Below are 12,723 nucleotides of genomic sequence, written 5' to 3' on the forward strand. Positions count from 1 at the left end.
TTTATTTTTTGTACTTAGTTTGACTGTAATGTTTGATATTCTTGAACAATCCTGGATTAGGATTCACCTTTTCAAGCTTCACTTTGTATTACACTGACAGTACTGCATCCGCACCTACACCATATTCTCAGCAGGTGGAAGCAAAACTGACCTCTAGTGGTAAAACTTTAAAACTGAAAGATTTTAGGTTGTTTCACTGCTGCTAAAAATTTTCATTTAGAGTGGTGCAGGTGTCTAAGCATTGGCTCCATCAGTGGGAGAGTACTGGGTTTGCTGCCTGGTGCTGCCCCAGACATACAGTGTATCAATTAGCTGATTGGAAAGATGTGGTGGAGCTTCATGTTAGGAAGTATGTGGTATGCTGGTAGTGTTGTGTGATGAATATGAATATTAAGATAAATATACAAAATATACAAGATGAATATCAGCTGTATTCCTGCCTTGCAGCCAGTGATTCTAACTAGGCCCTGGACCTATGTCAGCTGCATAACCTAGAGCCCAGGTTTTCACATCTGGCCCCTGACTCCAGTTTCTAGTCCTGGATTAGGTTCGTACTGGAAGGAGAACAGTTCATGTAAACTCTAGAAGTTAATTGAACGCAACACATCTTGCCATTCATTACATATACACAATACATCAAAATCATCAGTGTAGCTTGTAGTGTAAAGGTTTGGGCATGCTGAGCAAATGTTTAGATGTTTTTTAGAAAGGTGTCAGATCTGATTATTAAACAGGGTTAGGAAAGTTACTTAAAAAAATGTATTTGGTTACAGATTACTGATTACACATTCAAAAATGAATTGTTACATAAAGTAATGTAATTTGATTACTTTCAGATACTTTTGGATTACTTTATTATTCTTTTCAAAGCCATACATTTAAATAAAGACACATATACATATAAATTCACATGAAACCATTTTGTGTAGATAAACCAAATACCAAACCATCTCATATCCACATCTAGTGTTCTCACATATCCCATGTCTACTACATTATATATATATATATATATAGTGAGTTATATGAGTTATAGTGTGATCCAGTCCTCATGAAATGTTCAAATATCTAGATAAAACAAACTTGACCGTCATGAATTCCATATTAATCTACAATAGTCCAAACTGGTTTATGCTTGTATGCTGTTTTTTTAGCAGGTGCAGTAAAAGAGAGCTCTACATGCTCGCTTACTCGAGTGAGTAGTGTCCATTTTTAGAAGTCTTTTAAATGATGCAGTGGGATGAATCCTGTTCCTGTTTACTCTGATGAGTAACATTAATTATCAAAGCAAAAAAATATTTTAATTTTAATTCATGTTCACTATAAGAGTTTTTTGTTTCACTGCAAATCTGAATGAAAAGAAATTGATGACTAAACAAAGTTTGGTCTCCAAACCATGCAATGATCAAAATAAAATAAAAACTTTTTTATTATTATTTAGTCCATCTGTAGACTATGGTGCGACCTTTGAAACGACCACTTTACAGAAAAAGCAGCGTTTGATATGCTTGACAAATTTCTGGTCTCGAACTCCATAAATGAGCGGACTCAAGAGTCTTGGCAAAATGTTTGTGAGCAGATAGTTGAAGAAGCTGATTTTAGTCCGATGAGTTGGGAAAAATGGAATGAGCATCAAATCCAAAACAGGGGTTATAAAAGAGAGCATGCAGAGAAGTAACTGACCACCATGTAACAGAATGGTATTGCGAGCCTTTTTGACCGAGCTTTGATAATGGCCAGAAGAGGCTATTTTGGCTGTGAACAGAACTCTGAAGTAAGTGTACAGCAGAATTATCCACACCACAGACAAGTACAGCACCTGCGTAGCAATGGTCTTTTGCATGTGGTACTTTGTTTTGTATACAATGAACGGCTGGCAGTAAGTGAGGGAGGTAAAAAATGAACTGGGCTGCAATGCAGTCACAATAATGATGTCTATAATTGCAGGAATCGCTCCAATAATCCAAATCACAAAGATGAGGACATAAGTCCTGCTGGGCGTGCAGATCTGAGAGTGATGCAGTGGTTTGCACACAGCAATGTACCGTTCTACCGCCATGCCGGCCAAATTCAGGGGCGTGTTCATGTAAGTAGTGGAACCCAGTGCTATCAGAACACAACAGAATGAAACATTGACATAAGGCCAGGCGTAGGTCAGAACATACAAAGTTACTGATATGCAAATCATAAGAATGTCATTGATGACCAGGTTAATGTATAAAATGTATCTGGGGTCACTGTGAAACACAGGGTTGCGGAAAAACGTGAACACTAACATTCCATTGATGCAAACAATGCTCACAGCAAGAAAAACAATAACAATATTTTTGGCAAAAGCTTCCTGATAATTGTCCGGCGTACTGAGTTGATCCGTTGTCACATTCATTGCTTCGATTCTCTTTGAAAGTGATCTAAAGAAAACAATATTTCTTAGAAAAGCAATACAAGGTTACAAAATATACATATATAATTGCATGCAAAATGTTGCATGAATTGATGTGTTGTTTATAAAGTATAAATAAAATCCTCTTAAGAAAACCATTTTATTTTCTGCACATTTTGGAGTCATTTTGGGTAACATAAAATCAATTTAGTTAAAGAAAAATGAACAAAATGAACTCTTTGCATCACAGCTTCCAGATAGTCGGTAGAACATTACAAACTTAAAAAAATAATAACAAATAATAAAAAAAATATATATATATAATAGAATAGTGAAATAATTAGTGTGCATAATGCCTTATAAATGAAAATATTGTAGCTGTCTCATAAAAACCTTGTGTTTCCATTTTTGTCATTTTCTCTTTTTGACATAATGTGAGTCTGTTAGTTGTTCTTTACATTGAGTCAGATTTTACACTGACTTCTATTGAAAACCAAGAAGGGTTTTTTAGGATATCAATGATTTACTGCAATCAGAGAAACACAGCACATGATTACACATAATAATAATTAATACATACTTGAAGTTTTCTAATAGCATTTCCTATGTAGTTTCCAATATATAAACGTATACTGTATAATTTATTTTACCAATAAAAAAAACAAATGACAGTGTAGTATGGCAAGTTATAATAGTAGTATATGATAAGAAATGTAAAAGATGCAATCATACTAATATAAAATATTATTTACATATAAAAGATGTAATCACATTTCTAGCATTCTAGACATAATGTATCTAAGACATGATTTAAATTCTTAGAGTTCTATAAATGTATGTGTAGGAGTGAGTTACAAGCAGATCTGTATTAAGGTTTAACTCTGTATGTTTGTACCTTTTTAAGAATAGGCTTGTTCCAGGTTTGCAGTCCAACCCCAGACCCTTTTCATTTCTTTAGCTGCTGTGAGGAGTTGCTACATGGACTGCTGAATGTGTTTAGATCACCTCAGTTTTATAATGTAACATCATCAGGGGAATACCTAAGTGTGCACAGTTAAAGCAATGCTTCTAAGATATAAACAAAGTCATTCGAAGTGGGTTTGGTGTGAAACAAACTTATCCAGACAAAACTGTTACCTTGGTGATGAGTAGAACCTGACGTATAAACCTCTGAAACCTCCCTCACAGAACTTATTACACCAAATAGTTATGAATACACGGCCTGACGCCTGAGACACTGTTTATATTCATTTTAGGAACAGGTGAACTTGATACAATTGACCCTCATACCCAATTCTTATTTAGGACTAAAATCAACATGGGTACAATGGGGTGCTGAATGGGGGGGGGGGGGGGATTCTATCCTAATGAATATCTTTCCATATACAGTCAAAAGTTTGGACACAAACTTTGTTCTACATTATAAATTAATACTGAAGTCATTCAGACTATAAAGAAACAGAATCATGTAGTAAACTTAAATGTGTTACACAAACCAAAATATGAAGCATTTAGGTGTGGTATTAACTGGAGTGCTGATAATGTGCGGTTTCTGAGGCTGGTAACTCTGATGATCTTATCCTGTGCAACAAGGAAACTCTTGGTCTTGCATTCCTGGGGTGGTCCTGATGAGAGCCAGTTTCATCAGAATCTTTGATAGTCTTCACGACTGCACTTGAGGTACTCTCAAAGTAGAAGTTCTTAAAATGTTTATGATTGACTCACCTTCATTTCTTAAAGTAATGCTGGATTGTTATTTTTCTTTACTTAGTTGAGTAGTTCTTGCCATAATATGGATTAGAACATCACTCAAATAGGTATATTCACTGTATACCTACTCTACCTCTTCACAACACAACTGACGGTCTCAAACACATTAAGACGGCAAGAAATTCAAGTAATTAACTAACTCTTGATGAGGCATAGCTGTTAACTGAAAGCCATTCCAGGAAATTATCTCTACTGACTGAGAAAATGCCAAGATGTATAAAACTGTCATTTAAGCAAGAAGTGCCGACTTTACAAAATCCAACAATATTAAACATATTCTGGTTTGTTTAACACTTTTTTGTTTACTAATAATTCCATATGTTTTTCTTCATAGTTTGGATGTCTTTAGTATTAATCTACAATGCAGACATTTTGAAATAATGAAAAAACACTGAATCTATGGTGTGTCCAAAACTTTTGACTGGTACTGTATCTTCCTATATCTTTCCATGGGGCCCAAAATCCCTGGCAGCACCTCTGACTGTACTGATGAAAAGTCATATACAGCCAAAATTGTAAAACCTTGTAGTTCAGTGATCAGTCAGAGTGTCTACCTGTAATTAACTCTATGACTCTATATTGTGAATTTCCCCACTGCGGGACTAATAAAGGACTATCTTATCTTATCTTATAACATTAGAATCAACCCAAATAAACATAAAGTCAGTGGTCAGTGTCTACCTGTAATTAACTCTGTATAACATTAGAATAAACCCAAATAAACATAAAGTCAGTGGTCAGTGAGAGTGTCTACCTGTAATTAACTCTATATAACATTAGAATAAACCAAAAGAAAAATAAAGTCAGTGGTCAGTGAGAGTATCTACCTGTAATTAACTCTATATAACATTAGAATAAACCTAAATAAACATAAAGTCATGGTCAGTGAGATTGTCTACCTGTAATTAACTCTATATAACATTAGAATAAACCCAAATAAACATAAAGTCAGTGGTCAGTGAGAGTGTCTACCTGTAATTAACTCTATATAACATTAGAATAAACCCAAATAAACATAAAGTCAGTGGTCAGTGAGAGTGTCTACCTGTAATTAACACTATATAACATTAGAATAAACCATGTTTTTCTAAACAATGTGTTGGATGTAGAATAGATAGATCACAAGAAATGAAAACCAGAAACTTAGTTTCTGGAAACTTAGTGTTGTTTAATTCAGCTAAAATACATTTAATACATTTCAGTTAGGGGAACCCACTGACTGCTCTGTTGACTATACAGTTCCACCACTAGAGTGTAGCAGAGTTTAACCTGAGTGACTGTCCTCACCAGGCAGCACAGTTAAGAGACTTCCTTGCTAACATTTATTGTTACAATTGGACAAATACACTCTATGAGCAGCCAGTAAAAACAAACTCAGCAAAATAAGGTTTTTATTTTGCTAAATTTTGTTTTTACTGGCTGCTGATAGAGTGTATTTGTCCAATTATAACAATAAATGTTCAGAATGAAGAACTATTATGTATGAAATTCTGGCAAATCTGTATCTACAGAATGATGTTTCTATTTTTTATTCAATGTTTGTGGTGCTTTTATATCTGATATGTTCTGCTGACAATGTTCATTAACCTTCTCAGATGTCATGGAAATAATTTAGCTCTGTTATTATGACTGGCTTTTATCTAAGCTAATGAAAAACAGATTATACAATCAATTACAGCAATTACAATCAACATATGGATGCACTAGCCATCAGGGCCAATATGTGCAAGTGGCACAGAGAAATTCTAAATTGTAGTCTAGCACATGTGCCATTGCTGCTTTTAATTTAGTCAAAATGAATAGAGATTACCCAGTACAAATGGCTGGATGAATAGTAGAAGAAATATATATTATATTCCAAAATCAGGAGTAAAGGTTTAATTCAGCTTTTGTTGAACTTTCTCTACTGTCTAAAAATTTGATTGCATTCAGTGACAAGAGCATTAGTGAGGTCAGTATGTTGGATGATAACCACCCCATCTCATCCCACAAGTACTGGATAAGGCACCATCATTCCAGCTCAAAGCTATATTAAAATATAATTGTACTCTTCTATCGCTCCTACCACTTCCTGTGACTCATCTGGTGGACTCAACTGTTCTTTTCTTGGCTTCTAGGGTGTTCCTTAATGCCACAATTTCAAGGGGACAAGATACTAAGGAATGCCTCAAGGTATATTGATTCCACTTTCCGGGAGGAGCAGGGTTCATTGCTGGGGAACATCATTGCAGCAGGTATTCATATTTACTAAGCTGGACCTTCACGGGTGCACCCTGTCCATATTAGAGAGGGTGACTACAGAGGATGGCTTTTATCACTGTCAGGTCATTATGAGTATTTGGTTATGCCTTTTGGGTGGATGAACACCGCAGCTGTCCTCCAACAGTACATCAATAAATCCTGAGTGATGCTCTTGATTGCAGAAAGAACATAGGCAAACATGTTGCCCATGTCTGTGGGTGCTCCAGTTATTCTTGGAAAACTATTTGTTTGTGAAGCTGAAGACGTTCCTGTCAATGCTCAGTTAGTTGCCTTCCTGAGTTTTGTGGTGTCCCAGAACTGACTGAGCATGGATCTGGCCAAGATTCATTTGCCTGAGGCCCATGCTGTGTAGCACTGTAACCCTAACCCTTTCCAGCTCCATGTATGGTGGACAGGGTGCCCACCTACACAGTGATGTGTCTTCTGGACGTATGTCTGGTTTGGGACAGCACCCAGTATCTTATGGACTGGGAGGGCAACATCCCAGAGGAGCATTTGTGGGTCCCTGTGTGGTGTACTTTGGACACTGGACTCCTTTGAACTCTCCCACTGAACTTTCAGGCAGGGCCATGCAGTGGGACTGGGGACATCAGGATTTGCTGTTCAGGGAGGGGGTCTGTAAGGGCTGGGTCCAGGCTCAACTGTCAACACCTCAGAAGAGGGCTTCATAAAGGCTAAGATAGAGTCCTATTAAGTAAAGTAAAGTATAGTAAAGGTGCACGTATTTGTCACTGTACAGTGTACACTGTACAGCGAAATGTGTCCTCCGCATTTAACCCATCTGGTAGTGAACACACACTCACACAGCGGTGGGCAGCCAACTCCAGCGCCCGGGGAGCAGAGAGGGTAAAGGGCCTTGCTCAAGGCCCAACAGTGGCAGCTTGCCGAGCCCGGGAATCGAACCCACAACCCTGTTATCGATATCCTGGCGTTCTAACCGCTGAGCCACCACTGCCCCATTTATTGCAGCATCACAATGACTAATTGCCAAGGTAAATACACCAATCAGTGTATCAGTGAGTTTTAAATCAATAATTAAATCAGTGTTACAAATAGCAGACACACCAGAAAGCATATAAAACACCACTGGTGTTTTATTCCTGCAGCAAGTTTCACACACATTAGTATCAGAATCAGGCAAGTCTTCCCCTCCTTTGTGTGATTTCCTCTGGTGTGAGCTATCATCACTCTACCTTAAATACTAATTAGGCAATTATCACCACTGTTTTATATCTCCTCATGGGGAGAATCCTAGATTGAGCCACTGTCATCTGGGAGGAATGGGTTAGGAGGTTGAGCAAGCAGGGAGTGAAAACATTAAACCATCAGCAAATCTGAATCAGACTATGCTTGAGTTCCACATCTATTCTGCAGCCAGAATTAAATGATTCGAAAGAAGACATTCAAATTGAACTGCTTAGTTGTCCTTGTTTACATACTCCAAAGCTGGATTCAGCTCCTCAGCTAATGCAACTTAGTATCATTCAGCTGCACTCTAACAAATGCTGCCACCACCATTTACATTTACATTTAACATTTAAGGAACTTAGCAGACGCTCTTTTCCAGAGCGACTTACAAAAGTGCTTTGCTATTTACCCAAAAAGAACCTTAGCTAGTTTAAATAGACGAATAATTCAAAGATCCTCTAAGTCCTCTCAGAAGAGGGAGGTCTTCAGTCTGGGTTTGAGGACAGCGAGTGTTGGACTCTGCTGTTCGGACACCCAGGGGAAGTTCGTTCCACCACTTCGGTGCAGGACAGAAAAAGTCTGGACGCTGGTCTTCTGTGGATTTTGAGGGATGGCTGGTCGAGCCGAGTCGTACTTGAAGCTGTAAGGACTCTTGGTGCGGAACGGCTTTTGACCATCGCCATCAAGTACGGAGGGGTTGGCTGGTCCAGTCTTGGCTTTGTAGGCCAGAGTCAGGGGGTTGAATCTGATGAGGGCAGCAGCTACAGGAAGCCAGTGAAGAGAAAAACCAGCAGTGGAGACAAGGCTGAATTTAGGAGCATTGAAGACGACCCGACCCGTGCCGCTGCATTCTGGATAATTTGCAGGGGTGCGCAGAAGGAGAGCAGCCAGAAGAGAGTTGCAGTAGTCAAGTCTTGAAGTGACGAGAGACTGAACGAGCACCTGGGCGACTCTCTAAAGAGGAAGGGTCGAATTCTCTGGATGTCGTACAGGAGAAATCTGCATGCCATCAACAACTAGGTCTATGCGTTTACTGCAGTGACTAATGTGGTCATATAAAACAATTTGCCTTTAGTACTATAAGAGCACTTGTGTTCTACATATTCCATAAATGAGGAGGTTGTGAAACAGCTATACTTTTCCTAAATGTTTAGTACTAAAGGTTCTGTTGAACCTAAAGGCAAATTTTTTATATAACCACATTGGTCACTGCAGTAAATGCATAGACCTGCAGTGGTTCCTTTAACCACTGGGTGGCTGAACAAAAATGTCAGACTGGCTTTATCTGCTCGTGAGCTCTACGTTCCTCTTCTAGATGGGGTCTATTGTAAGGGGATACGTACATTGCTGAATTTGACCTCCACAGTGCATACAATCTCATCTGCATTAGACAGGGAGATGAGCTTAATTTTAATATGACTAGGGGGTACATTCAGGACTTTGGTCCAGTGGCAGCTTCCCTCATCTCCCCCCTCATGGACAAAACCAAAACAAGACTTACATGAAATGAGACAACTGAGAAAGCATTTGTGGAACTGAAGGAGTTTTAAACCTCTGCTCCTCAACTAAAACATCCAGGTCCCAGTCAGCAGTTTGTGGTTGAGGTAGGTGGTCCAGTTAGTGTAGATTACATCTGCAGAACAGAACTATGATATTGGCAAATGAAAGTTGTTGTCATTAAAATTGCCCCCCCCCCCCCAAAAAAAGGAGGCAGGTTGTGTTCCTTTTTTACTCCTAAATACCTGGTTTCAGAATACAAATGCTAGTGGACGTTATATCCCCAGTCTGTCTTTCTGCCTTTCTAATATATCATGGTCCATGTGCATCAACTCCATGTTTGAGTTTCATTTGACCTGCTTGAAGCCCATGTTGTGTAGTACTGTAAACCTGACCTATCTAGTTCCATGTACGGTGTCCAGCTGGTTAAAGCAGTACCCAGTATGTTGTAAATTGGGAGGGCAACAGCCCAGAAGAGCATTTGTGGGTCCCTGTGTGGTGCATCACAAGCAGTTGTGTGATTCATGGCAACAGGTTTCCTCCCAGGGACCACCCCTGACCAGACTTCCAGAAAATGTAGCCAAAGTATAGGCAAACGACCTAGAGCGGCCCTAGTGTTAAGAAAGCCCCATCATGAAACCTTTTATATAAGGAAACCTTATATTTAGATATGGTACATAGCGGGGCTCGCACACCTCTACCGTCATTATTCCTCTCCAACCTCCAATCTCTCAGCAACAAAACTGAGGAACTACTTCTGCTCAACCAAACCAACAAGGACTTCTCCGCTGCATCTGCGCTCTGCTTCACGGAGACCTGGCTGTCCGAGCTGACCCCGGACAGCACGCTGCACATCCCGGGCTTCCAGCTGCACAGAGCGGACAGAGACGCGGAGCGCAGCGGCAAGAGCAGAGGAGGAGGAATCTGCTTCTACATCAACGAGCGCTGGTGTAGAGACACTACGGTACTGTTAAAATCCTGCTCCCCTCATCTGGAATCTCTGTTCATAACCTGTAGGCCGTTCTACTCGCCCAGAGAGTTCAGCTCGTTCATCCTAGCCGGCACCTACATTGCGCCAAGCGCGTGCACGAGCGACGCACTGAAACAGCTGGCGGAACAGATCACGAAGGTGGAGCGGGAGTTCCCGGACTCACTCCTCATCATTCTGGGGGATTTTAACAGTGCGAACCTCACGAAGGAGATGCCCAAATACAGACAACACATCGCGTGTCCAACACGAGAAGGCAACACACTGGACAAGTGCTACACCTGTATCAAGAATGCCTATCACGGTCACGCGCGCAGCTGTCGGGCTCTCCGATCACAGCCTCGTTCACCTCATTCCAACCTACCGGCAGAAACTCAAAACCAACAAGCCGGTCATCACAACAGTGAAGAGGTGGACCAGTGGAGACATTGAGAAGCTGCAGGGCTGCTTCGAATCCACAGACTGGGCTGTGTTTGAGGAGGCGACAGACGGACTGGACGAATACACAGACACTGTGACGTCATACATCAGTTTCTGTGAAGACAGCTGTATCTCAACTAAATCACAGGTGAAATACAGTAACAACAAACCCTGGTTTACTGCTAAACTCAAACAGCTTCGGAGGGAAAAGGAGGAAGCGTTCAGGAGTGGAGATAGAACTGTCTTTAAGGAGGCCAAATACAGACTGGAGAAAGGGATTAGAGCTGCGAAGAGCAAGTACTCAGAGCAGCTGAACAGACACATCACTGCTAACGACCCATCTTCAGCCTGGAAAGGCCTTCAGCTTCTCAGCTACCCCCCTCCTCCTGAATGACCGACACCTCACCAACGACCTGAATGAGTTCTACTGCAGATTTGAACTCACAAAAGACAATCAGACTGTCCCCCCCCCATCACCCCCCTCCACCTCCACCCCCACACTGGCCCTCTCACCTCTGCCTCCTGCTCATCTCTGCATCAACCTGCAGGATGTTCACAGGCTCTTCAGCAGACAGAAGGTGAGGAAAGCCCCCGGGCCTGACTCAGTCTCTCCATCCACCCTAAAACACTGCTGTGACCAACTAGCTCCAGTGTTTACAGACATCTTTAACAGATCACTGGAACTCTGCTCTGTTCCAGCCTGCTTCAAAACCTCCACCATCATTCCAGTTCCCAAGAAATCCACCATCACTGGACTGAATGACTACAGGCCTGTCGCCCTGACCTCTGTAGTCATGAAGGTCTTTGAACGCCTGATCCTAGCCCACCTGAAGTCCATCACAGACCCCCTGCTGGACCCCTTGCAGGTCTGTCGATGATGTGGTCAACCTGACCCTGCACTTTATCCTGCAACATCTCAACAGCCATGGAAACTATGCTAGGGTTTTGTTTGTGGACTTTAGCTCGGCTTTTAACACTGTTGTGCCGCAGCTTCTTCAGACCAAACTCTCCCAGCTGTCAGTGCCAGACTCCATGTGTCGGTGGATCGTGGATTTTCTGACAGACAGGAGACAGCAGGTGCGGCTGGGGAAGCACACTTCAGACCTCCGGACACTCAGTACTGGAGTCCCACAGGGTTGTGTTTTTTCACCCCTTCTCTTCAGCCTGTACACTAATGACTGTGTCTCCAAAGATCCAGCTGTAAAGATCCTGAAATTTGCAGATGACTCCACTCTGGTGGGCCTCATAGCCAACAGTGATGAGTCTGCCTACAGAAAGGAAATTGAGCAGCTGGTGTCCTGGTGCAGCAACAACCACCTGCTGCTAAACACAGAAAAGACTGTAGAGATGGTGGTGGACTTCCGACGCAATCCACCCACCCTTCCCCCCCTCCACATCAACAACACTGCAGTATCCATGGTGGAGTCACTCAAGTTCCTGGGCACCACCATCTCCAGAGACTTGAAATGGGAGGAAAACACCCTCTCTATCACCAAGAAAGCTCAACAACGAATGTTCTTCTTGAGACAGCTCAAGAAATTCAACCTGCCACAGACCCTGATGATCCAGTTCTACACAGCGATCATCGAGTCCATTCTCACAGCCTGGTTTGGTTCCTCCACCTCACAAGAAAGAGCCAAACTCCAGCGCATCATCAGGACAGCAGAGCGGATCATTGGATGTAACCTGCCATCACTTCAGCAGATCTACACCAGCAGGATGAGGAAGCGGGCTGGCAAGATTACATCTGACCCCTCACATCCTGGACACCTCCTCTTCCAGACACTCCCCTCTGGTAGAAGACTGCGGTCCATCAAAACCAGCACAACACGCCATGCTAACAGCTTCTTCCCCAGAGCTGTAGCGCTCCTCAACCACAGTGGACACCTCCCACTGTGACATACACTGTGACATACACACCTCCCACTGTGACCATACAACTGAACTGTACCTAACCGGACTGAACAGCTATTTTGCACTCTGCCTATTTGCACTATGTCTATTTGCACACTGTACAGATGTTCTTTTCTGTAAATATCAGCTCTTTACTTTCTGTAAATATTTTTTATTACCTTTAGTACTTCTTACTTTTTTAATTTATCCTCTACCCTATTTATTGTTTAGTGTCATTTTTCCTTTAGTTTAAGACTGTGTTCTGTGTTTTTTGTCACTTGTCATTCGTGTTGCTCTCACCAAGACAAATTCCTTGTATGTG

The 12,723-nt window shown here is 41.4% G+C and overlaps 1 protein-coding gene across 1 annotated transcript; it reads right to left on the reverse strand.

The window, feature by feature from the left end:
- Window positions 1-1,453: 1,453 nt before the first annotated feature.
- On the reverse strand, window positions 1,454-2,386 carry LOC140559756 (odorant receptor 131-2-like). Its single transcript, XM_072683361.1, has one exon. It carries the CDS (start codon window positions 2,384-2,386, stop codon window positions 1,454-1,456), a length of 933 nt encoding a protein of 310 aa, XP_072539462.1.
- Between the last annotated feature and the right edge of the window lie 10,337 nt (window positions 2,387-12,723).

This window comes from Salminus brasiliensis, chromosome 7 (assembly GCF_030463535.1).
Source record: "Salminus brasiliensis chromosome 7, fSalBra1.hap2, whole genome shotgun sequence".
Classification (NCBI taxonomy): Eukaryota; Metazoa; Chordata; class Actinopteri; order Characiformes; family Bryconidae; genus Salminus; species Salminus brasiliensis.

Bases quoted from the DNA above. Each gene is read 5' to 3' on its own strand.
- LOC140559756 (XM_072683361.1), bottom strand. From the start codon at position 2,386: ATGAATGTGACAACGGATCAACTCAGTACGCCGGACAATTATCAGGAA.